At 56.7% G+C, this 25749-nt stretch overlaps 2 protein-coding genes across 2 annotated transcripts; both read left to right on the forward strand.

The window, feature by feature from the left end:
• The first annotated feature begins 6429 nt into the window (after nt 1-6429).
• Nucleotides 6430-16824, forward strand: MKNK2 (MAPK interacting serine/threonine kinase 2). The gene is made up of 14 exons (XM_081092870.1): nt 6430-6596; nt 6743-6877; nt 9626-9713; nt 9813-9914; nt 9997-10094; nt 12065-12144; nt 12870-12943; nt 13217-13321; nt 13484-13539; nt 13650-13745; nt 14201-14395; nt 15153-15317; nt 16063-16106; nt 16385-16824. Exons 2-14 carry the CDS (start codon nt 6827-6829, stop codon nt 16620-16622), a joined length of 1392 nt encoding a protein of 463 aa, XP_080948996.1. The 5' UTR covers nt 6430-6596; nt 6743-6826; the 3' UTR covers nt 16623-16824.
• Nucleotides 16825-20694: 3870 nt separating this feature from the next.
• Nucleotides 20695-23956, forward strand: LOC308519924 (gasdermin-C-like; the record flags this gene model as incomplete). Its single annotated transcript, XM_081092285.1, is given in 2 exon segments — nt 20695-21307; nt 21310-23956. Coding segments are annotated over 2 exon segments (1371 nt in total). The 3' UTR covers nt 22068-23956.
• Nucleotides 23957-25749: the final 1793 nt, after the last annotated feature.

Genomic DNA, 25749 nt, shown 5'->3' on the forward strand with positions numbered 1-25749 from the left:
CCCTGAAAGCCCGGGCACTGCGCCACTTTCTTTGACGCAAACGCGTTGCCCCGGCAACCGCTCCAGCGGCGAGGCAGAGTTGGCTCTGGGCCGGAGTCTGGGCACAGGCTTGGCCGCCTGGGGTCCCTAGGGCTGGCCCGGACGCCGGAGTCCACGGCGCCCCACGCTGGCGCTCCTCGCCGCCTGTTATCTCAGAGTGGCCGGACAAGAGGCCCCGCATCGCGGATGAAGAGGAGGCACCTCGGGAATGGCATGCCTGGCTGGGGTTCCAGGGACGGGCTGGGCGCCGCGGGCGTCGGGCTGCAGAAGGCGGGGAGGGTTCAGAGGCGCCGGGTCACACGCCTGGCAGCAGATCGGCTCGAGCTTTTAGCAGCACAAGCAAATTCAACCCTGGGAGAGGACATTCCTGGAGCCTGGTTCCTGCACCGGCCTGTGGTCAAGAGGAACCCGCCACCTCAGGCCACAAGAGGCCTCCGTGGCGGAAATTGAGGCTCAGCAGTCCAGGCTTCCAGGGTTCTCCTGTCCCCCGGACAAGTCGCCCCTCTCTCCTAGCCCATCAAGGCACCTGGCCGAGAAGCCAGGTTTGCCTTCCCCAGGCCTGGCTGGAGCCACCTCGTTTTTGCTCGTCTGCAAAAACGAGAACTCTGGGATGTGCCCAGGTTAGTGCCCATATGAGCCTCCTAGGGCGGCTGTAACAAAGTACCATGGATTTAGGGACTTTCTTAGACGTTTATTCTGTGACAATTCTGGAGGCCAGAAATCCAAAATGGACCTCCTGGGGCTAAACCCAGGTGTGGTCGGGGCTAGTCCTTCCCAAGGTTCCAGGGAGAGCCTTTTCTGGACTTTCCCAGCTTCTAGTGGCACCGCAGCATCTCTACCCATGATCCCTTCCTCTGATTTCACAGCCAGCAAAGCCACTTCTTCCATCTCTCTGACTCTATCCCTCCCGCCTCCCTCCCTCTTACGAAGAAGACCTCGTGATGACACTGGGCTCCCAGGGAATCCAGGATCAACCACATCTCAGAGTTGTTGACTAATCCCACCTGCAAAGTCCCTCTGTCTCAGGAAGTGGCACATCCGCAGGTACAGGGACTGAAAAGGCGATGTCTCTGGGGGCTGTTATCCTGCTGACCCCAGGGTGTGACTGAGCTTTCTGAAGCTTGGAGCTAGCTCTGCCCTCCACCTGGCCCTAGGAGGAGTGTCATTAGCACAGGTAAAACTCAGTGCTACTCCAGGCCACGCAGGGAGCTCCCGCAAGGAGGTGGCCCCTAAACTACACCTGGAGTCAGCCAGCAGGGAAAGGCCCTTGGATTCCAGACAAGATGATTTGGGAGCAGGCCAGCTTAGTGGTGTGGCCTGGTCAGGCACAGGGCTTCCCCCACATCTACCTCCCTTTTCCTCTCTGGCCCCCAACATCCATCCAGCCATACCCTGCCCCTTCTCTCTATCCTCCTCTGACTGTGCCCCTCCCAGGATCCATAGTATGCCATGAAAGCCCCCTACTGTCTTCGGAACTAGGGCACTTCGCCCTGGCTGGGCCGCTCAGTTGGTTAGAGCCCTGTCTGGTACGCCAAGGTTGCCGGTTGGATCTCCCATCAGGGCACACACAAGAAGCAACCAATGAATGCATAAATAAGTGGAACAACAAATCAATGTTTTCCCCTCTCTCTCTCTGTCTCCCTCTCCCTCCCTCCTCCCCTCCTTCCCTTCCTCCCTGCCCCTTCCTCTTTAAACTCAATTTAAAAAAACAAAAAACTAGGGCACTTGTACATGATGCCCCAGGTCACCATTTGGGAGCTGAGAACAGGAAACCTGGCTCCCCCAAGAGTCACCTGGGTGTTGCCTTGGATGTGGTAGAGAAGCGATGATAAGCCAAGTGCCCCATCCTCAGTCACTGGGCAGAGTGGTGGCCTTAGTCCCTGAGCAGACTGACCCCTAGGAGGCAGGACTTGGGCAGTACTATCCCCTATCACAGTGGGATGGGCCCCAAGGCTGCAGAGACACCCACAGTTGGTAGCTCCTGGCCACACCCACCCCTGCTTTCCTTTCTCTCTGCCCTACCCCCTACGCCCTCAAGGAGGACTGGGGCCCTGGCTCCGTCCCCAGGACTTGCTGAGCCACTGGCATGGAGTGAGCCATGAGTCAGCCAGCAGGAAGGGACACTTACAGCCACTTGCATCAGATGTTCCTGCCTCCTGGCCCACTGCCAGAGGCCCCGCCTATGACCCTCATTTATATTCGGACCTCCTGGGGCTTGTGGTTTCTGTCACTGGGGGGTCCAGACAGGTGGGAACATGCAGAAGGAGTGCAGGCCAGGCTGGATGCCAGCCCAGGACTGACTCCTGCCCCCCCATACCCACAGCCACCACACCCTCTAGTGCTGACCCTGATTCTAATACCCTGATTCTAGCTTAGAATTTGGGTTGGGATCTGGGCTTCTCCCACAGCAGCTCAGTGCTTGAGGGCCAGCCCTGTAACACCTGGGCCTCAGGTGCCAGGCTCTGAGCAGAGAAGAGAGTGACCCTCCCCTCAAAGGCACAGGCTTGTGAGGAAACTGCAATGGTATCAGCCCCACAGCACCCAGATCCATGGGTGGGCACCCCCTGCTTTCACATGTGCATATACCCAGTAGGTGCATGGCCCCCACACCTTCATTCCACTCCCACTGATGCACAGGGTTTGTCCTACACAGACCCAGGCTGTGCCTCTTTGAACATGCACAGACACACATACACACCCCAGCCTGCTCGCACTTGCACACACACCAAACGGGTGCCTTTTTTTTTTTTTTTTTTTTTAATGTTGGGAGACAGCGCTCGCTGGTTTGGCTCAGTGGATAGAGCGTCAGCCCGAGGACTAAAGAGTCCCGGGTTTAATTCTGGTCGAGGGCAAGTACTTCGGTTGCAGGCTGGATTCCCTGGCCCCACTCGGGCACATGGGAGAGGAACCAATCGTTGTCTCTCTCTCATATCGATGTTTCTGTTTCTCCCACTCTCTCTAAAAATCAATGGAAAAATATCCTCAGGTGAGGATTAACTAGACGGAGGACAAAGATGTTTGCTGTCACCCCTTGGTAGGGTTGCCAGAAAACGTACAGGACACCGGTTAAATTTGAATTTCAGATAAACAATGAATAATTGCCTGGGCCCTGGCCAAGTAGAGCGTCAGCCATAGACTGAAGGTTTGCAGTTCGATTCCTGGTTAAGGGCACATACCTCAGTTGCAGGTTCAATCCCTGGCCCTGGTCAGGGCTCATGCAAGAGGCAACCAATCCATGGCTCTCATTCTCCCCCTCCTCCCTCCCTTCCACTGTCTCTAAAAATCAATGGTAAAAAATATCCTCAGATGAGGATTAATAATAATTATTATTTATGCATGGGGCTTACACTGAAAAGTTATTATCTGAAATTCAAATTTAACTGGCATGTTGTATTTTTATGGGCTGGTTGTGGAGGTTCTGAGGTGCCCTGGGGTTCCCTGGACACTTCCCAGGAGGTGAATTCCAAGCGACTGAGCCCCCAGGACGCCAGGGCTCCAGCCACCTGACCAGATCAAAGTGGACACCCCCCCTCCCGCGCAGAAGTGAGGGACTTCTCGGGAGCTGGCTGGAGGCAGACAGGGTACTCCCTAGAGAGCCAGCTCCCTGCACCTCCGGCCCAAGGCTTGTCAAGCCCCTCATGGTTTGGGCAGGAAGAGCATTTACTACTAGTTTCTCTTCTTTTTAGTCATCACTTCCCAGGACCTTCTCTCTGCTCTGGGAACCTCAGGCTGGCCTCTGGCCCATCAGGGCAACCCTGAGCCCCCCTCTCAGGCTGGCCATTTTCTCTGGCATCCTCTGGTGGAGAGTATCCTTGTCCTGGGCCCTGCCTGTCCTGCCCACCAGCCCTGGCTGGACCTGCCCCAGCCTGGATAAAGAAAACCTTCTGCCTGAAAACCGAGAAGGCTTGAGAAGTGGGGCCAGGCTTCCTGCCTCACCTGCCTAGCAGGTTCCTTCCACACAGGGGCAGGTGCCATCTCCCTCCCTGAGGCAGGGGATATCCCTGGGGGCCCCAGAAAAAGCAGAGTGGGAAGGCCCAGCTGTGCCCCTGGGAACCTTCCAGCCCTTCTCCTTCCCCAGCCCCTGGGCGCCCAGCACCTCTGGGAGCTGGGCCTGTAAAGGGGACCATCTCCAGGAAGATGGCAGGTATTGGCTGTCTGGGGCTGGTGACTGGCCTGCAGCAGGACAGAGCTGAGGCCTGAGAGCTGGCACGCAGGGCACAGAGGTCCTTCTCCTTCCCTGATTCCCACCAGCAGCCCCCTTGTCCCTAGCACAGGCTGGGCTGGGGCTGGGGCTGGCTGCCTCACCTAGGCCAGCACAGCCAAGGCGCCCATAGATGCCTGCCAGTCCCAGTGCTCAGCCTCCTGTGTCTCCAAGCCAAGGGACACCAAGGATGGTTGGCACCACCGGGAGCTGGAAGAAGCTGGAAGGATCCTCCCATAGAACCTTATGGCAAGGGTGTGGCCTGCCAACACTTTGATTTCAGATTTCTGGTCTCCAGAATGTGAGAGTAGACATTTGTGTGTGTGTGTGTGTGTGTGTGTGTGTGTGTGTTTAAAGAATAGTTTATTGATTTTTAGATAGAGAGAAACATCAATGTGACAGCACATCAATCAGCTGCCTCCTACAGGCTGCCTACCAGGGATCGAGTTTGAAACCATCACGTGCCCTGACTGAGGATCAAACCAGCAACCTTTCAGTACATGGGACAACCCCAACCAACTGAGTCACACCAGCCAGAGCAAATTTATGTTTTTGTTTTTAAATATATTTTATTGATTTTTTATAGAGAGGAAGGGAGAAGAAGAGGGATAGAGTTAGAAATATCTATGAGAGAGAACTATCGATCAGCTGTCTCCTGCACACTCCTTACTGGGGATGTGCCCGCAACCAAGATACATGCCCTTGACCGGAATCGAACCCGGGACCCTTCAGTTCACAGGCCGATGCTCTATCCACTGAGCCAAACCCGTTAGGGCAAATTTATGTTTTTTTAAGTCACCCTGTGTATGGTACTTTGTTACAGCAGCCTCTGGAAGCTATTACACGTATACAATCCCCATATGCAAGTACACACACACACACACACACACACACACGTGCACATGAACACATTTACAAATGCTCAAACACATTCCTTCTTTGCAGCAATATTCAGTGAGTACTTCCTTCCTGTGTGCCAGGCCCTGTGCCGGGCAGTGGACAGAACTGTGCTCTCGTGGAGCTGACCTTCTGGGAAGGGGCAGTGGCCCGTCTGTACCCACCTTACCATCCAGAGGTGTATGAAGACCTGCAGGTGATTACATCAATACAGGAGGAAGGGTGGTAGGGGTCAGCCAAGTGAGAGGAGAGGTGGGGAGGATGAGGAGGGACCCGTGGCTTCTCCTGGGCAGGCAGGTCGGGCAGCCCCACCCCAGGCACCTGGAGCCAATGTATGTGTCTACACACACACACACACACACACACACACTCACGCACAAACACGCACACATGGAGGGGCTGGCTGGGGAGGTTTTTCTAAAGGACCAGGGGGCTGGCAGAGGTGAGGCCTCACAGCTCCTGTAGCCTGAGCTGTGGTTTTTTGGGGGAAAGCATATAAACAGAAGCGGCTGGCAGGGAAGGGGCAGTCCAGCTTTAGGTCAGCTGGGCCTGGTTGGCAGAGTTTGGGGTGGGTGGCCATAAGCTTCTGAAAGAACAAACGGGAGCCTGGAGGGCACAGGGTCTGAGGACTTTGCTCAACCGTGCTGGGGGCACAGGCAGCTGGCCGGGGCTGACTATATCTCAACCGGGGTCGGGTGCTCCAGCCGAAATGGAATCGCTTTACCTCCTGCGCTGGCTCCCCACCGCATCAGTCCAGAAGAAACCGCTCCTTTGCAGGACTGGGCAAGGATCCCGCACAGACCTTCGCACCCATCCGCCCCCGCGCCCCCCCCCCCCCCCGCCGTGGTCCCTGCCAACAGCGGGAGGACCTCTTGGGGAGCTCCAAGCATGCTGTGCGCCTACGGGGCAGCTGAGACCAGGCTGGGGAGCTGCGAGGCAGGCTCCAGAGCAGGAGTCGCCAGAAGGAGTCAGTGCATCCTAGGCCCCGGCCGGCACACTGAGGGCGCTGCCAGGGGCCACGACCGGGCTCGACTCCGTCTCGAGGCCTCGCACGGATCCCGGAGCCTCCGGAAGCCTCTCCAGCTAACGCGTCCGGAGCCCCGCTCGCCGCACTACGCGGGCCGCAGAGACACGCCCCACGGCCAGAGCGCGCAGCCGCACTCCGGTCCGGAGCGCCCTTCCAACCCCGCCCCCGCCCCCGCCGCGCGCGTGTGGGCGGGGACGGAGGGGCGGGCCCTACGTTGGGGGCGGGGCCTGGCTTGGACCATAAAGGCGGAGGCGGCGCTGTGCGCGAGACTCCACTCGGCGGCGGCGGTGGCCCTGGAGGAGGGCTCTGCGGTAGTGGTGGTCGTGGCGGCGGCGGGACGACTCCCCGCGCGGTCCGCGCCGCGGGATCCGGGCTGCGCGTCTCAGTCGGCGGAGGCGAAGGAACAGCGCCCCCGCCCCAAGCCCGACCCCAGTGAGTGCGGCCCAGCGACCCCGGCCTGGCCCGGCCCCGACTCGGGCGCGGGGATCGGGCCCCGCGGAACCTCGCCGCCTGGGCCTGTACTCCCGGTGCGCCGACCGCGGCCACTCACGCCCTTCTTTGTCTGCCCCCGCCTGCAGGGTCCTCTCCCCGGCCGCCCCCCGCCCCCGGGCCGCCCCCCGGGACCTGCGTCCCCTCCCCCGCTGGCGGGGCCCGGACAGAAGATGGTGCAGAAGAAAACAGCCGAACTTCAGGGCTTCCATCGTTCGTTCAAGGTGAGGGCCGCGTTGGTTTGGTGGGCGCCGCGGGCTGGACTACCTGAGTGGCCGGTGGGAGGGGCGCGGAGCTCGCCCTCAGGATCCCCTAAGCCTGGTGCCGGTCCCCGCGTTGGTCTCGGCCTTGGGGCTGCCCCAGCCCAGCCGTGCGTGCGCCCACAGTCCAGGCTGATGGGCCCCGAGGTCTCAGGTCTTCCCTCCAGGAACCGTAGGTGGGTCGAGGGGCCCTTGTCCGTGGGGCCCTTGGTTGTGTGTCCCCTGCAAACCTCAGCCAGGTGTCTAGTGCGGGGTGGGGCGTCAGCCGGCTACAGTACTGTCCCCAGCACCTTGAGGTCTGTGAGATCCTTCCTCCAGAAAGGCCAGGCAGGGTTGCAGGTTCCTCCCCGGACAAACACCCCTCCCAAGTGGCCTGCAGAGTAGGGGTGTGTGTGGATCAGATGACCCCCAGACATGCACCTCCCAGGCCCAAGTCCTGTTTCCTGTCGGAATGGGAAGTCTCTAAGGGGGCCCCAAGGCTTCCGAGTTCTAGTCTCAGATGAGCAAGTCAAGGGGGGTTTGGCAGGTGCAGGGCCAGGCCCCATGCGGCCTGGCCCAGGGGAGGCAGTGATGTCAGCAGCCACCCCACCCGCCTGCTGAGTTATGTAATGGCTTTCCTGGGCCTCCTTGGGCAGGAACCTGTTGCCCTGCAGAGGAGGCAGGACCTGTGTGTGTGTGTGTGTGTGTGTGTGTGTGTGTGTACAGGCAAGTCGGACACCAGTGTGGGAGGAGCCAGCCTGGTGTGTTTGGGTTAGAATTCCCAAGCCTGTCCAGCCAGCATTCACCTGCCAGCGCCCCACCCGGTGCACACTCCTGGCACCCTAGCTTCCACTCCCGGATAGTGACAGCCTAGGCATGTCCCCCAAGTGGCCAGGGCTGGGTGGAAGGGTGGTAGACCCAAGATGTCACTGGCGGTGGTCTGTTAACTCTTGGGACTGTGTCTGAGCTCAGACAGGGTCAGTGGGCAGGGCCAGCTCTGCGGTCAAAGCATACTCAAACTTTCTGGATGGTTCCAGCTGCCTCCTGCCAAGGCCTGCTGACTAAAGGCCCGCAGCCAGCCCTGGGCCTGGCCCGCCTACACTGCCTAGGCCTGAAGGCTGGTCTTTGCAGGCCACCCAGGAGCTGTGCATGCCCTGTGCTGAGGGGGGACTGTGGGGTCCCAAGGGAGGGAGTGGGGACATGGGACAGGGAATCTTGGCTCTAAAGTGGCCCTCCAGGGTCCAGCTCTTCTGAATTGGGGTCTGGGAGAGATGTATGGGATTGCTGAGGAGACCCAAGTTTGGCCCCTTTGGGTCCTAGAGCCTTTACTTGATTGTTGGGGGCAGCTTCCTGACATCCACTCTCCATCCTAATCACCCCCTTCTGTGGCCATCCTGGAGCCACTCCTTCCAGGTGGAAGGATGGAGACTTATCAGAGCATTGATTGCAGTCCTCATGGGAGCCAAACTCCTCAATGGGCAAGGACGGGGACTGGTGGATGAGCATCAGCAGGCCGGCTTCAGTGCTCCCTTCCTCCTTCCTCCCCTGCACCTCCTAGCAACTCTCTGCAGGGTGGATAGGGAGGCTAGGAGGGCCCGCCTGTTTTTCAGCTGCTCCTTCTGACCTCTGCCTGCACCCTGTGCAGCTGGCCTGGCTTCCGGGCCTCCTGTCTGTAGGAATCTGGCCTGGCAGAGTGGGCCCCTCCAGGTCTTCCTGGGGTTCTCCTGGAGTTCCTTTTCTGTTGGATAATTCTCCTGTCACAACCCCAACCCCAGCTGTCACAAGGCCCAGAGAAGGGCAATGACTTGGCCCAGGTCACCCAGCATCGGCCATAGCACCACAATTATGTATACAGGCCCCCTCTATGCCCACCAGGGCCCTGGCTGCCTGGTCCATCAGGATGTTGGGAGCTAATTAGAACTAACTTCTAAAGGAACCTGGCCAGGTCTCAGTGTCTCTCAGCCTTTATTGGAGGGACTGTCAGCCTTCATACAAAATCTTTTGCTCTGCAGAAATGGCATTTATCCTAACAGCCTTCTGTTTGCCCCGTAGGCGATTTCTCCAATCCCTGGCATGCCTGTCTTTGGGCAGGATATAGTACCCTCTCCCCAGTTTTGGGGGCCATCCAGTGACATTGAGCAGGCCCCACTTTAACAGGGCTGGTTTCTTCACTGGGTACTAGGCTTGTGGTGCTCACTCCTGGGGGTCCCTGGGGGTGAACAGGACAGTGCAGGCTGTGGCCCAGGCAGAGAACAGCCCAGTGTTCATGCTGGATCCCATGGATAGCTTTCCTGTAAGCCTCTGGGGGATTGGTGAGACAGGAGAAAGAGCAGCATAAAGCAGGGAGGGTGATGGCACCCCTTGACACAGGAAGGGCTGAGCCCACAAGGCCGTGGGAAAGCAGGCAGGGCAACTAGCTGGGAGCCCCTCCCTAGAGCTCGTGACTCACCCCCCACTGACTGCTCTTTGCCTTTGATCTCCAGACTGCTGTCCCCATTCTGCAGGTGAACAAGCCAACGTGCCACAGTAACTTGCACCCCCTCCTCCCTGCACAGCTACACCCTAACCTTGGTGGCCCCAAGGGCCCTGGGTGGGGGTAGAAGGGCTATTTCTTCATGGTCAGGCGAAGCCAGGCTTTCTCCCCCTTGGCATATGTACACACGGCTGGGTCACTCTGTAAAGGGGCCGTTCTGGCAGCATTACAACCTGAGAGCTCTCTCTTCTCTACTACAGGGGCAGAATCCTTTCGAGCTGGCCTTCTCCCTAGAACAGGCCCACCCCGGGGAGACTGACTTCAGCCTGGAGTGCCCAGCCCGCCCTGGTGAGGGGCCTGGAAGGGAGGGGACTGTGGGTGAGGGCCAGGTGGGGCCTGAGAGCCACAGAGGCTAAGTGGGCCTCATGCCCGGGTCTCCTGATGCAGATATGCCCACGAGCCAGCCCATTGACATCCCAGACGCCAAGAAGAGGGGCAAGAAGAAGAAGCGGTGTCGGGCAACTGACAGCTTCTCAGGCAGGTTCGAAGGTGAGTGGGGTGGGCAGGGCTGGGGGTAGGGGAAGTGACTAGGTCGCCCAGGGCAGCTCTCACTGCCATCTCTGCTCTCCAGATGTCTACCAGCTACAGGAGGATGTGCTTGGGGAGGGCGCCCATGCCCGTGTGCAGACTTGCATCAATCTCATCACCAACCAGGAGTATGCGGTCAAGGTAAGCACAACACCCTCACCTGTCCCCTTACCTCTTCCCAGCAATGCCTGAGATCTGGCATTCAAGCTCCTGGACTCATAACTGGGGAAAGCCAGTGTCTAAAAATGACCCCTAGAATCCAGATCAGCCTGGGCTGAGCCCCCAAGGCCAGGCGGAGGTGGGTCGTGACCATGAAGTTTGGCCCCTAATGCAGGTGGCTGCGGACCTGGTGCCAGAGTGACCATTGAGAGTGGGATGGGGGTTGAGAGGGCTTTGGTCAAAGCTGATGTTCACCTGCTGGGTTACTTCAGGCTGGTCCCCAGGCATAACTAGTGCTTTACCCATGGTGGTTACTAGGATTAAAAAGCAACGCCATACTTAGGGCCCAGGGTCTTAGCATTTAGGTAGACCAGGGCAGAGCCTCCTTCATGTCCATGTGGCCTCTGACCCAGGTTCCAGCCTGGAAACTGTGGCCCTGTGACGTCTGTTGTCTGGCTAGACTGTTGAACCCTGCATTCCAAGAAACCTTCCAGGCTCCTCTCATGACCCTGCATCTGAGCTAGGTGGGCTCACAGGAGGCTGGCTGCCCAGGCAGGGCGGTCAGGTACTCCCTGGCAGGCCAGCTGACCAGATGCTTCAGGCCCTGGTGGAAGTCCAGGGACAAAGGCAGCTGTGGTCCCTGCCCCCTGGAAGCTCCCAGGTGGAGTGGGGGTGATGGTGCGGGAGAATTGGACACTAAGAATGGAGCACCTTCTGAATACCTGGTGTGTGTCTGAGTAGCCTTCTCCTAAGGACCTGCTGGGCAGCCTGGCTTACTGTCACTGTTTGACAAGTAGGGAAATTGAGGCTCTGAGTCACACTGTGTCTGACCTCCCAGAAGGCCATCTCCCTCCCCTCAGGGACTGCAGTATTCTCTATGAAGTGGGGTCCTAGCCAGATTCCCAAGGGACAGGGTGAGTTTCAGTTATTGTAGAAGGATGTGGCTGGTGGCTTTGTCTCTAGAGGCCCTGGAATCTGTTTTTTCTGTCCCTCTTCGGGACGGGTGTGTTTGTCACTAGACAGGTGGGCATGCATAGGCCCAGGACTTGGAGGTCAGTGGACTTGTGTGCCTGCCTGCTGCAGGAGCCTGGCCTGCGGAACATACTATATTCCCTTCCTCCAGGCCACTGTGGTGCACAGGGAGCCCCGGGCTTAGGTGGTGACCCTGCCTGTCCACTCACCCAGCAAAGGGAGCCCGAGGCACCTGCTAACTCCACCTCTCTCTGAGCAACGTTGCTGGGGGGCATTTGGGGATGGGCCCAGAACTCTCTAATTCTTAGAGCTCCTACGTGCCAGAAAGGATTTGGGGACGTTGGTGTGTGTTGGCTTCCTGTGGCTCTGGGGTCTGGGAAGCTGTGTCTGCTGGTGGGTGGGTGGGTGGGGGGGGCAGTCTGGCTGGCCTGAAACACCCAGGCTCATGGGGTCACAGACATCTACCCAGACTGGGTTGGAACTGGGGAGGCAGGACTTGGTGCAGAAGCAAGTGGATATGGCATGGCTGGCAGCCAGGTGCCTAAGGTCCCGCTAGTCCCCTGCTAGTCAGCATGGTGGCCACCAGTCTCCTGGTCATGAAGGGGAGGTTGCTTAGTCCAAGGGAACCTGACATTGTGAAGGGGTATTTTGCTGGACCCGAAGCTCCAAATATATCTCTGAGGCTTTTTTCCATCAGGAGTGGATAGGGCTGGCTCCTTCTCCCTGCCTTTCCTGTCCCACTCACTCCTCTCTTGGTGCCGCTTGGGAAATACGTTGCCCACTACTTGTGCTGATGCTGCAGTTCTGACTGGCAGATTCTGGGTCCCCATAGGAGAACTCAGCCACCTTTCTAGATCCTAACGGTCTAAAGCTTTAACAGTTTCAGGTGCAGTGCAGGGAAAGTTTCTGGTGGAGGCCCCGTGGCTGGGGAAAGTCTGGCTGACCCAGCTGCTGTGTCTCCCCACCCCCACACGTTTCAGATCATTGAGAAGCAGCCAGGCCACATTCGGAGTAGGGTTTTCCGGGAGGTGGAGATGCTGTATCAGTGCCAGGGACACAGGTAATGTGACCCACCCTCAGCCCCGAGCCATCTTTTAGTGGATGAATGGGCCTGAATGTCTCTTTACCCCCAGTGAGCATTTAAGGCAGGGGTGGGGAACCTTTTATCTGTGAAGGGCCATTTGGCTAATTGTAACATCATTCATGGGCCATACAAATTTATCAACTTAAAAATTAATCTGCTGCCTGGCTGGTGTTGCTCAGTGGCTGGGCATTGAACCGCGAACCAAGAGGTCATCGGTTCGATTCCCTATCAAGGGCGCACGCCCAGTTTTCGGGTTCCATCCCCAGTAGGTAGGGGCATGCAGGAAGCAGCCAATCGGTGTTTCTGTCTATCCCTCTCCTTTCCTCACTTTCTAAAATCAATAAACCATATTTTAAAAAGCCTGCTATATTTGGTCAAACATTTAATTAATTCATCCCTAAAGCCTTGGCAGGGCCAGACCAAATGATTTCATAGGCTTTAAACAGCCCGAGGGCTGTATGTTCCCCATCCTGATTTAGGGAGTTCCCACTGTGTCCCAGGCCGTTGTGAATGGACCCAGTGTTAGGCTGGCAGTCTGAGGTGGGCAAGATGGAAGCAGCCTGTGGGCCCAGTCCCAGCCTTCTGTGGGCAGGTGGAGGGGTGTGTGTGGGGGGGTGGGGGGCGGGTGTAGACCCTGAACTGGGCATGTACAAGGGCCTTAGGACGTCTCACTCCTGTCCTGCTCCCCTCCCCCATCCTAGGAATGTTCTAGAGCTGATTGAATTCTTCGAGGAGGAAGACCGATTCTACCTGGTGTTTGAGAAGATGCGGGGCGGTATGTGGGGCCTGGGAGACACATCCAGCTAGTTCCTAATGGGCTATGGGCTCAGAGCCACCTCGGAAGACCTGTCAGAGGGTCCTGTACATCAGAGGAGGCTTGTGGGCTCTGAGCTTCCTGTCCACACAGCAGCTCGGGTCAAAGATTTTGGGTCCGAGGAGGCCAAAGTGGAGGCTTCCCTTCCAGGTGGGAGTGGGTGCTGGGCAGTGGCCTGGGGACACAGGGGTTATTCTTACATGTTTTTTTCCTTCCACTATGACCTGGCCCCAGGCTCCATCCTAAGCCACATTCACAAGCGACGACACTTCAATGAGTTGGAGGCCAGTGTGGTGGTGCAGGACGTGGCCAGCGCCCTGGATTTCCTGCACAACAAAGGTGGCTGATGGGGGTGGCTGCTCAGGGTACCACCTACTTTTTGCCATCCTGCCAAAGATGCTTAGGTCCCATGGATGTCCAGCCTTGCCCCCAGTACAGCTGCCCAGGACTCCCTAAAGATACACCCACCCACCACTGACTCCCGGATGTTTCTACCCACAGGCATCGCCCACAGGGACCTAAAGTTGGAAAACATCCTCTGTGAGCACCCCAACCAGGTGAGGGACCCTGGGGGTTGGCCTTCCCTGCGGGATGGGCCCTGTGCAGGCTGGACAGGACCTCCAGCCACCTCACCTCATTTCACTGCTGCTTCCTAATCCCCTCCCAGGTCTCCCCCGTTAAGATCTGCGACTTTGACCTGGGCAGTGGCATCAAACTCAATGGGGACTGCTCCCCCATCTCCACCCCGGAGCTGCTAACCCCAGTGAGGACCCACGGGGTCAGGGGCGAGCTGGGAGGGGCGGGGCGAGGGGACAGGATTACATTCTGTCCAAAGAAGTGGTTTGGGACCTCCAGGAGAGATGTGGGGCAGCTTGTGGTCTCCGTGCTGGGGCCTTGAAACTCGGGATTTCGCTTAGCAACAGCCGCTGATTGGCCCTTCGGCTGTGACGGGGCGGGATCACGGTCAGGCAGGGAGGGGCGAGCTTCCAGCACCTGTTGATTGGGCAGGGCGGGGGTTGGGGCGGGGCTGTGGTCAGGTGGGGGCGGGCTGGCATCCGCCGTCAGCCTGTAATTGGCCGAACAGAGCTGTCAGTCACTGCGGCTCAGGCTCAGGTGACTGGGCGGTCCCTTGCCTCGCATTACACTGGAAAGTCCCTGCCAGTGGCGTCCCCCTCCCCCATGGCATCTAGTCATCACCGCTCCCCCTCTTCCCCGCAGTGCGGCTCTGCAGAGTATATGGCCCCTGAGGTGGTGGAGGCCTTCAGCGAGGAGGCCAGCATCTATGACAAGCGCTGCGACCTCTGGAGCCTGGGCGTCATCCTCTACATCCTGCTCAGTGGCTACCCACCCTTTGTGGGCCACTGCGGCAGCGACTGCGGCTGGGACCGCGGTGAGGCTTGCCCGGCCTGCCAGGTGCGCACCCCCTGCCCTGTGCAATCCTTAGGGCCGGGTCCTGAATATTGTCTGCATCCACCGAGGAGTGCTGGCCTGCCTGACCCTCCTGGGTTTCTCGAGGTGTAGGTCTCCTGTCTTTCAGCAGAGAGCAGTTTGGTCAGTGAGCTGTGGTGGGGTGAGGCCTATGGTTTGATGAGGTGAGGCCTGTTTTCTATGCAATATTTGAGGCTCAGGATTCATGTTTACCCTGGAGTCCTTAGGAGGTCGGCTCTCCTGACCTTTCTCTTTTTTAAAAAAATAGATTTTTATTGATTTCAGAGAGGAAGGAAGAGGGAGAAAGATAAAAACATCAATGATGAGAGAAACATTGATCGGCTGCCTCCTGCACGCCCCCTACTGGGAATTGAGCCTGCAACCCGTGTGCCCTTGACCAGAATCAAACCTGGGACCCTTCAGTCTGCAGGCCAATGCTCTATCCACTGAGCCAAACTGGCTAGCCCCCCCCCCCCGCCAGACCTTTTTTCCTCTCCTTCCTTGGCCCCTTAGGGTTCCCCATCCTGCCAGCTGATCTCAGGGTCCAAGTTCCATCCCTGTCTGGGTAATAGTTTGAGATCCTTGCACCTGGTTCTTGGGCCACAGGTCAGGCCTGGGGCCCTGAGAGAGCCTGTCACAGCAGTGTCCCAGCTCCCTTGGGGTCCAGGCTTGCCCATCAGAGATCAGGACCTGGGCCTCGGCCCTTTTGGCTGCAGCTGACCCTCCTGCATGTGTTCCCCAGAACATGCTGTTCGAGAGCATACAAGAGGGCAAGTATGAGTTTCCGGAGAAGGACTGGGCCCACATCTCCTTCGCTGCCAAAGACCTCATCTCGAAGCTGCTGGTTCGGGACGCCAAGCAGAGGCTAAGCGCTGCCCAGGTCCTGCAGCACCCCTGGGTGCAGGGGGTGAGTGCCAGCCCCACGGGGCAGCCGGACATGGGGTCCTCGCCTCTGTCCAGTCTCCAATGGGCCGGGCTGTGACTCGGAACAAGTGTCGGAGAAGCCTTGGGGCCCAGTGTCAGGACTCCTTGTTGTGATGTGGGTCTGGGGGTCAGTCACTTATCTTCTGGGCGCCCAGGCACAGTTATGAAATCTTCCCCATCTGCTGGCAGGAGCTTGGCAAATCCCTGGCCTGTGCCCTAGAGGCAGTGGGATCTCTTCCTGCCTGGCACAGAGCAGCAAGCTCCACTCAGCCACAGGGCAGACGGGTGGGTGGCCAGCCTCGGACAGGGCTCCATCCCCTCCGATCCCAGAAGAGCCTGTGTTTGTCGTTGCCAGTGGTCATCCAACCTGGGGCCACCAGGGTAGAGGGCCCTGTGGGGAGAAAGGACTGCTTGCTCAAGGTAGCCAGTAGAGGGGCCTCTGAACTCCTGCTATGAATATGAGGAGACCCATGGATCTGAGAAGGGAAAGGGGCTGGGCTGGGAATGATTAGGTGGGGTGGTTGGTGAGCAGGTAGACCTGGGGAGCCACTGGCACCCCCACCACAGGCACCTGGGCTGCAACATCCTGTTTGCCCCTGCTTCCAGGCAGGTGTTCCCCTTAACCCTTACTGGTGTCAAAGCCATGGGGCATCTGGGAGGGTTGCCCCTGGGCAGGATGGATGAGCCTGGCTGTGTTCTCTAGACCCACTTCTCTGGTCTCCTTGCAGTGCGCCCCAGAGAACACCCTGCCCACGCCCATGGTTCTGCAGAGGTGAGGCCTGCATGGGGTCTTGGGTTGGAGAGGGGAGGTTAAAAGTTAAGGTGTTTTAAAAATGCAAAATAAGTTCTCTTTACGTTGTAGGGGAAGCCATTCAAGAACTGGGTGACCTTGTAGGGCTGGTGGATTAGGTCCCAGGCCAGGGGGTGGGGGAGCTTGGGGCCATAGCCCCTCCTCCAGGCCACTGCACAGACCCTGAGCCCTAAGGGAAGCAGAGGGTATACCTGGCAGCCACCTCTCCTTCCTTGGTGACTGTCCCGTCTTGTCCCCAGGAACAGCTGTGCCAAAGACCTCACATCCTTCGCAGCTGAGGCCATCGCCATGAACCGGCAGCTGGCCCAGCGCGAGGAAGATGCGTTGGAGGAGGTGGGGCAGGGCCAGCCCGTGGTCATCCGAGCTACCTCACGCTACCTGCATCTGTCCCCACCATCCCAGTCCAAACTGGCCCAGCGGCGGCAGCGAGCCAGCCTCTCTGCAGCCCCTGTGGTCCTGGTGGGGGACCATGCATGACCCCTCCCTTCTGCTGTACATAGGTCACCCCCTCCCCCATCAGATCTCAAGATTTTTTTAAGCTATTGCCAGCCAATGACCAGCAGGCTGTGCAACACCCCTCACTCCCACCCCCCCTTGGGTTCTGAGGTGCTGTGCTCAGCTCAGCTCAGCTGGGGGGGTATCTTTTTATATAAAGTTTTTGCTGTTGGGTTTTCCTTTTTTTTCTGTCCCCCACCCCCATTTTTTTCCTTTGAATGGTGTTAAAAGTAAACAGGCACCCTGGAGAAGAGCAGAGGGCACATGTGCTGCGCATGCCCCCACCCTGCCACCCTGGCCGTACAGGCTCAGCTGTACTGTGAAAGGCCTTGTGCCCATGGTCCCTGCCCAATGTGACTCAGGAGAGGAGGACATTTGCTGTCTTCCAGAGCTGGGGGACCCGGGAACACACCTGCGCCCCTCCCCCTTCCCTGCCCTTAGCGTTCTCAAGGCCAGACTAACCCTGCACCTCCTTTCACCCGAAAGGCACCCTGGTGGCTAGGGGAGTCCTGGGTGTGGGCAGGTGGAGTGAACAGCCACCCACATGGACCCCACCCCACCCCTAACTGAGAACCTTAAGCTGCCGCTGACGGGGAGAGGCTGCACCATTACCACTACTCCCCACTCTCTCCACTGGGGACTCTGTCTACCTGGGGCGGGGGGAAGGGGCACTGGAGGAATGGGAGGGGCTGGACTGGCACTCGTCAGCCAACATGGGGGACCTGTAGATCCCCCACCCCGGGCACCCCAGTGCCCCTTCTCAGGGCTCAGTCTGACCATGGCCATGTCCCGCCCCCTGTCGACCCTTGAGTTGACATGGAAGCTCTGCCAGCCCTGTCTCCTCCCCTCCGTAGAGCCAGGGCTGATCCAGGTTCCCGATGAATCCCCCACCCCAAAGGCAGCATTCCTGCTCTGCCCACCTTTAGGGGAATGGCCTCCCTCAGGCACCCAGGAACCTCCCTGAGCTCCCCACCTCCCCACCCCAGAGTCCATGTCAGATGTCTAGTGACTTGCTGGGCTCAAGGAGACTCTGACTCCCCTCTTTGTCCTTAGGTGGGAAACACTATGCAATACAAGCTTCCTCCTCCTTCATGCACACGTGTTTCTGCCAGTGGGCGGCCCCCCGCCCTCTTCAGGGCAGCCCGGCCTGGGCTCTGGCTGGGTCTTTCAGGCAGGCCAGCTGGAGAGCCCTCTGGCATCTAGTTTTCATCCTGTTTCATTAGTATTTTAAGAACATCAGTTGACTTCCCTTTCCTGTTCTTGAAGAATACTTGAATGTCAGGGGGCCTTGGGGTTGGGGGCTCAGACACTGCCTGCCCCCAAGTCTTGGACAGTGGTTGCAGTCTGGGGGCTGATGCCTGCCTGGCCACCTGAATCTGTGGACCGGCCTTTCCAAAGACCCCAGGGTGGGCGGCCACCCCCACCTCGATCATTTCTTGCCCATTAGTGATTCCATGTGTCACGACTGGGGGGTTCTGCCTTTCTGTAACAGAACTGGGCCTCACTGGCTGCAGGCGGTGTGGTCAGTTCAGCCTGGAAAGCTGACTGTGAGCAGCATTTTCTTCTCAAAGGTGGGACAGCTACTTACTCTTCCCCCATCACATCTCCGGTGCAACCAGGAGGCTGGCCAGAACCGTCACTGTGAATGAGGGCCTGGGTCCCAGGGTGTCCCAGGCTGCGAGGCTGCTCTAGTGCTGAGGGAAGGGGGAATGGCAGTGTTTCCATGTTAATATAGAAAAAAAGACAATTTAAAAGTGGGGGAAAGACATCCAAGCACTTTAACTCCACTGTACCAGGTAAACTGATACAGCTCAAAAGTTTTCCTTGACACCAACTGTCAATGCCGGAATTTTGTATTCTGTTTTATAAGGATTTAATAAAACTCTAAAAACTCAGTCTGGTTTTCTGTTGCTGCACAACAAGCTGCCCCAGACCTAGTGGCCTTAAGCCATTTAGTGACAATGGTGCTGTGACCTAGGAATTCGGGCAGGGCGTGTGGGGTTGGCTTGTCGGGGGATCTGTGAGGGTGGGGAGAGGCTGTCCTTGAGTGACCCGTCCATGTTGGCCCCGGGAGCCCTCTGTGACAGGCTCACTGGGCATCATGTTCGAGGCTCATGCACCTTCGTGCCTGCGCTTTAATGCTGTTCGTGGCTGAGTGACGCTCCAGTGTCCGGAGGGAGCACATGTGTGTATTCATCTGTCCGTGCTGCCAGGTTTGGCCACAGTGAACCGTGCTGCTGTGGACATGTGCACAGGTTTCCATTTGTGGAAACAGCTGGAAAATATTTCACATGTGGATGTGTTCATTTCTCCGGGGTGGACACACGGAAGGGATGTGAGCAGGGCAGAGACCTGATCCCATGTGGAGTGTGGATGGGGTCAGAAGGACCCAATAAACCATTGTCACCCTCAAAGCCAGTCAGATGAGAGATGACAAGCCTGGTGGGGACGGTGCCCAGTAGACCACACAATGGCAAACACCAGGCATGGTGAGGAGGTGACTGGCCAGCATCTGGGGACAGCCTGGACGCGGGGTGAGAAGGGGGCGCTCTGGCTGTCTGGAGAGAAGGCACGCCTGGCAAGGTACCGGCACTAGGGATCCCTGCGACAGGAGGTGCAGTAGGTCGCCCCTCCTGGGGAGAACCTGAGATCAGCAGCTCGCACACCTTCTACTTGGCCCTTCAGTGGGAAACCTGGACACTCTTGAGCCTGTGCCCTGCCCCCTGCATTTATTTGCTCAGCTACCTCCTAGCCCAGGGGTGGGCAAACTTTTTGACCCGAGGGCCACAATGGGTTCTTAAACTGGACCGGAGGGCCGGAACAAAAGCATGGATGGAGTGTTTGTGTGAACTAATATAAATTCAAAGTAAACATCATTACATAAAAGGGTACGGTCTTTTTTTTTTTTTTAGTTTTATTCATTTCAAACGGGCCGGATAGTTTGCCCACAGCTGTCCTAGACCCTTCCTCTCAGACCCCACAGCTACCCTCTCCTGGGACAGGCCACCACCAGCCCTTGCAGGGCGACAGCCCAGCCTGGTCTCCTGGCCCCCACCAGTCCCCATTGGTCCCATCTCAGTTCTCCCAGGCCCCTCCCGTGTCCCTTTCCCAGCCTGGCATAGGTGTGTGGGCAGGGAGGGGTGGCTGCTACATGCCACGCCACCACCCTCTTAGGTGGCACAGAGCCCTGCCCAGCCCCACCAGGCCTTGCCAATGACCGCTCCCTGCCCTCTGTCGCCTGCCAAGTCCTGCAGCCAGGCACAGCCTGTTCTCTGAGCCTCTGCTGTGGATTGTATTTTGGTGGTTTCTTCTCGGTAGATCCCGCCCTTCCACCTCTCTTCCGGGAGCAGCAGGAAAATCCCGGAACTGGAGCCGCTGGGAGCCTTTCCCAGGCTGGTGACGGGCTGCCCTGTCTCCTGGGCCCAGGCTCCACCTGGGTAAATGGAGATGCCAGCTTGGGCTCCCCAGCTGCCCCCAGGCACTGGCCTCACATGTCCCTGCACAGAACCGTCAAAATCACATCTGTGATGGGAAGCTGCTCCACACTTCCCTGGACAAGACAGTGGCAATGCTGATGTTTGATGCTAATAATAGGAGGAGCAGGGGGGGCTATGGGAACTATTTGCACTAATGGCACAGTTTTCCTGGAAACCTAATGCTTTTTTTAGCCCTTGTTCAAAATACATGTCATGACTCAGCTGAGAAGGACTTGAGAGGTAAGACCATGATCCAGAGCTCAGCCCCAGACCTGGTCTGGACGAGGCGAGGGCCTCATCTGCTGCTTTTTACAGGATATTGCTCTGGAACTTGAGTCGGGGACCTGCTGGTAGGAAGAAAACACGACCAGCGGAGTCGCACTTCTCTGTTCTCTGGATTTTGTCTGACCTCAGGCAGTCTGGAGATTGGAAGGAGCCCTACCCATTGGAGCCTTTCTCTATAAGACAAGACAGTATACAACTGGGAGTCCAGAGAGCCGCCCCGACCAGGTGCAGAGCTGGGGTTTTGAAGGCTGAAACCACATCCTGATAGACAACCGTGCAGGGCAAGCAACAACATGCCCTCCATGTTTGAGAAAATTACCAAGAAATTGGTCAAAGAGCTCGGAGACCGACAGCTCAGACCTGTCAGATGCTTGGTGAGTGCCACCAAGATACAGCGGTTTTCTCTAATACAGAGGAAGAAGCCTCGCTCTCAGTTTTGGCAACTACCTGATGAGCCACTTGGTGTCTTCCTCATGCACATCTTGGAACCAGGTTCTTTGGTCCCAGACGCTGCTGGGGAAGAGTCTCCCGCCTTCACTTACACTGTGGTCAGGAAGCAGCAGGCGGCTGGGAGCGTGAATGCTGGGGCAGAAGTGGGCATCTCAGGGGAGACGGCTGTGTGCCAAGAGTCCTCCCTCCAGTACCGAATTGTCAGCACCCCACATGAAACCTGGACAGAGCTTCAGAAGAGGAAACTGCCGGACTCAGAGCCGGCCTTCCTGAAGCAGTGCCGGGAAGCAGGGGTGAATCTGTATGTTGTGACCGACACCGTGGAGCTGCTCAACAGCCCTGTGCTGCAGGATTTAAGCAGCAAGAAGATCTCAGGGAAATTCTCCAACCCTCTGGATATTTGGGTCAAGGGTAAAGCAGAGGCAGAGGGTACCGAAAAGAGAGAGAAGCAGCTGACATGCCGAAGGGCTCGGTGCTGGCCTACAGGAGGAAGCAGCTGGTTTTCCGCAGCAGAGGCTGGGACATTCTCTACACCGCAGACGATGGTGATCGGAAAACCTTTCCAGCAGGCTTCAGGTACATGGCAGATGATGAAGAGCAAGGCGTTCCAGTATGTCACATGATACCGGTAATGGCTTTCCTGCTGCTACAAGAGGAGGTTTCCCAGAAGGTAGAAGCGGCCAAGCTCTCGAAGGACATGCAGAACGTTGTGTTCTCCAGCCTCCTGGCCATGCTTAGGGACCGTGAGGCTCTTCGGGACCTCATGGACGAGCTTGAACAGGAACCCTTCGGTCATTTGGATGGCCCTGGTGGCACCATCCTGACTGAGCTGCGAAAGGACTCCTGCTATCCAGAGGTTGGCTCAAAGTGCCTCCTCCTTTACCTGCTTGAAGCCTTAATGGTGCTGAGTGACATCCAACATGATCTGCTGGCTCAGTCCATGGAGAGGAGGATCCTCCTTCCGCAGAGGGACCTGGTGAGGAGCATCCTGGAGCGCAACTTCTACCGCTTCCAGAACATTCCCTTTACCCTCCAGCCTGAGCTCCTCGCCCAACTCCAGGAGGAGGGCTTGGTCATTACCTATGAGCTGCTGGATGAGTGTGGCCTGGAGATGGAGCCAAACAGCCCCAGGTCAACCTGGGACCCGAAAGCCAAGGAGCCCCTGTCTGCCCTCTATGGGGCCCTCTTCCTGCTGAACCAGCTGGCTGAGGCCTGAGCCCTGGGCGGGGGCGGGGGCGGGGGGGAGAGGGGGTGGGAGAAGGCCAGGGAATTAGTCCAGTGAGGCTAGGCAGTCCTGGTCCGGTCCTTTGCTGCAAACACCCCCAAGCTGTTCTCTGTACCTGTGAGTCTGTATCTATTCCACAAATAAGTGATGTCTTTGTCTTTGATTTATTTCACTTCGCACAAGATCTTCAAGGTTTGTCCATGTTGTCACGAACCACAGGCGACTCTGGCTGCTGCGTGGGGCGATGGGTTGGAAGATGGGGTGCCCATGTGGATGTAGGGAGAACATTGGAGAAGTTTCTCCAATTGCCCAGGCACTCAGTGGTATCTTTTAAAAGATCAGTGGTATATCTTAAAAGGTAGGAGCTTGGAAAGTAGATATATTTGATTCTGGTTGGAATAGATCCCAGGAATACTTGGGGGATATATATGTAAACTCACAGGATCTCATCCTTGTGCTTCATCTAATGAATGACCGTGACTGGCCCTATTTTCTAATGAATTTATAATTTACACCCGAAGGTGGCAGCATTGACACACAGAAGGAAGCTTGCTGGTGATGGCAGACACACTTTCCTTGATTTGCTTTGGGACTTCTGCTCTCCCACCTCCCGCCCCGCCTTTCCCCTTCTCCTTTGCTGCCTCTCTACTGCATTTAACGTATAATAGGCTGGGGCAAAGGGGGTCAACACCGGCTTCCTCTAGAACCTTCCTTTTAAACACTGCACTTGTTGTATTGAGTAAATCCCATACAGAGCTCTGGGAGGTAAGAGTGGGTTATGGGGAACTTAGAGCTGTTTCCAGTGTTTCCAGAAACGCCAGCCCTTCTGCTGGGATTACTATGGATTCTGTGGGAAATCTGCTGTCTCATGCTGAGCCCAGGCAGAAGCCGTGAAGAGCTTGAATGTTGCTCAGTATGCAGGGTATATAGTTTCTAAATGAATTCAGCCAAGCACAGGAACTGTTCAAAATATTGCAACCTTGGTCAACCCATTGGAAAGCAGGGCTGGTGCAAATGATAGGGGGACTTATAATCTGATAGAGCACCTGCAGTAATCTGAAAAATGATCAGATTATTTTAAATCTTAGAACATGTACACTAGTACTTATGTGAAGAGGGGGTTAAGTTTTTCGTAAGTTTCCTTCCCAAGGTCTGTGGGAAGCAATTGAGGAGGTGACTCAGCTGTGAACCCAGCAAGCAGAACCAATAAGCATGGTCAGACCGAGCCACCAGGAGTCAAAACATCATCTCATCAACATCATCTCATTACCTGATGATTAAGGACAATAGCTGACATCTGGGGACCTCCAGGGCTGTGCATAGCTGCATTTCATTCCCAGCCTCACCCCAGCCCCTTCCCCTGTATAACCCTGTCCCCCGGTAGAATGCTTGTAAGCGCCCTCTCTTCTCGGTTGGCTGGCCTTCTCAATAAATGTCTTCTATGATTCAAAAAAGAAGAAGAAAAGATATGTGTCATGCTCTTTTTATTATTATTGATTTTAGAGAAAGGAAGAGAGATGAGAAAGAAACAGCTATTGGTTGCCTCCCCTACATGCTCCGACTGGGAGTTGGACCCCCACCCTTTGTTGTTGTTAATCCTCACCCCATTGATTTTTTAGAGAGAGTGGAACAGAGGGGGAGAGAGAGAGAGAGAGAGAAACATTGATGGCGGAGAGACACATCGATTGGTTGCCTCCCACACATGCCCTGACTAGGGCCAGGGATCAAGCCTGCAACCAAGGTACATGCCCTTGACTGGGACTCAAATCCTCGACCCTTCAGTCTGCGGGCTGATGTCTAACCACTGAGCAAACTGGCTAGGGCGAACACCCCACCTTTTGGTCTATGAGACAACCCTCCACCAACTGAGCCACACTGACCAGGGCTAAACCTAAAACTTTAAAAAATATTTTATTTACTAGAGGCCCGGTGCACAAAAATTCATGCACTCAGGAGGGTCCATCAGCCTGGCCTGTGCCCTCTTGCCGTCTGGGACCCCCTCGGGGAATGACCACCTGCTGACTTAGGCCCGCTCCCCAGGGATTGCGCCTAAGCTGGCAGTCAGACATCCCTCTGGCAGCCCAGGAGCTCTTGGGGGATGTCCACTTGCCAGTGTGGAGCAGGCCTACCTGCAGTCAGACATCCTTAGCGCTGCTGAGGAGGCGGGAGGAGCGCCCACCACCACCGCTGTACTGGCAGCCATCAGCCTGGCTTTTGACTGAGCAGAGCTCCCCCTGTGGGAGCACACTGACCACCAGGGGGCAGCTCCTGCATTGAGCGTCTGCCCCCTGGTGGTCAGCGTGTGTCACAGAGACGAGTGATTTCCAGTCGCTCTGCTGTTAGGGTCAATTTGCATATTATCCTTTTATTATATAGGATAGAGGCCTGGTGCATGGGTGGGGGCCCCCAGACACCCAAGCTCCCATTGGATGCTGGCTGGAAGCAGGTATCTGGGATTTATTTAGCTTCTATAATTGAAACTTTGTTGCCTTTTGGGGAGGCCAGAGCAGGTGGGAAGCTTGGCTTCCTCCATCGCCAGGGCAACCAAGCCTCCTGCTTGCTCCAGCTCCGTGGCTGCCAGCCGCAATCTTGGTTGGGTTAATTTGCATATAGTTGCTCTGATTGGCTGGTGGGTGTGGCTTGGGTGTAGCAAAGTTACAGCCAATTAGCATCTTTGTCTTTTATTAGTGTAGATTTATTTTTTAATAAAGTGAGAAAAGACAGACACGAAAAGCCACAGTGATTTCATTTGTGTAAAATGTCCAGAACAGGCAAGTCCACAGAGACAGGAAGTGGGTTCATGATTTTTGGGGTCCAGGGAGGGATGGGGAGTGACTGCTGATGGGAATGGGCTTCTTTTTGGGGTGGTGGAACATTCTGGAATTAGATAAGAAGTGATGGTGATGGTTGCACAATATGGTAAATGTACTAAATGGCATTGGATTTAAAAGGGTGGCTTTCTTCTTAATAAAAATTGAAAGGATGATGGGACCAAATTTGTGTAGAGTCTGGTACACAGCAAGTACTCAATAAATGCACCAAGGAATGACTTACCAGCCTGCGGGGTGTGGAGGAGGCCAGCACTGGCACCTTCTCCCAGACTTAGGGATTTGTGCAAGTTTTCATTCCTGTCATTGTCGCTAATCCCCTTGACAAACCCTCCCTGTGAGTCACCCCACCTCATTGTCCCCCTTAATTCTCCAGAGGAAACCTGGTGGTCTGTCCTGGTCTTAGACTCACTTGGAAGGAGGAGAAATGGGTTTATGTGCTTTTAAAAAAATCCTCACCAAGGATCTGTTTTTTATTGATTTTTAGAGAGGGGAGTGGGGAGAAGCGAGGAGGGGAGGGAGTGGAGGGAGGAGAGGGAGAGGAAAACATCAATGTATGAGAGAAGCATCGCTTGGCTGCCTCCATATGTGCCCCATAGGGGATCAAGCTGGCAGCATAGGCACACGCCCTGACTGGGAATCAAGCCTGCAGCCTGTGGTGCAGGGACAGGGCTCCAACCAACCGAGCCACCTGGCCAGGGCTGAGAAACGGGTTTAAAGCAAAGTGTGATGGAATCAAGTCAGAAGTGAGGAAGAATGTGCCGTGTCGCTCAAAGCTTGATGGGGTGAGCTGGGCCAGGGACGGGGTGTGGACAAGTGGCTGGAGCCCGGTGGCTCTGGTCCCC

The sequence above is a fragment of the Myotis nattereri genome (assembly GCF_964212035.1).
Source record: "Myotis nattereri genome assembly, chromosome: 5".
Classification (NCBI taxonomy): Eukaryota; Metazoa; Chordata; class Mammalia; order Chiroptera; family Vespertilionidae; genus Myotis; species Myotis nattereri.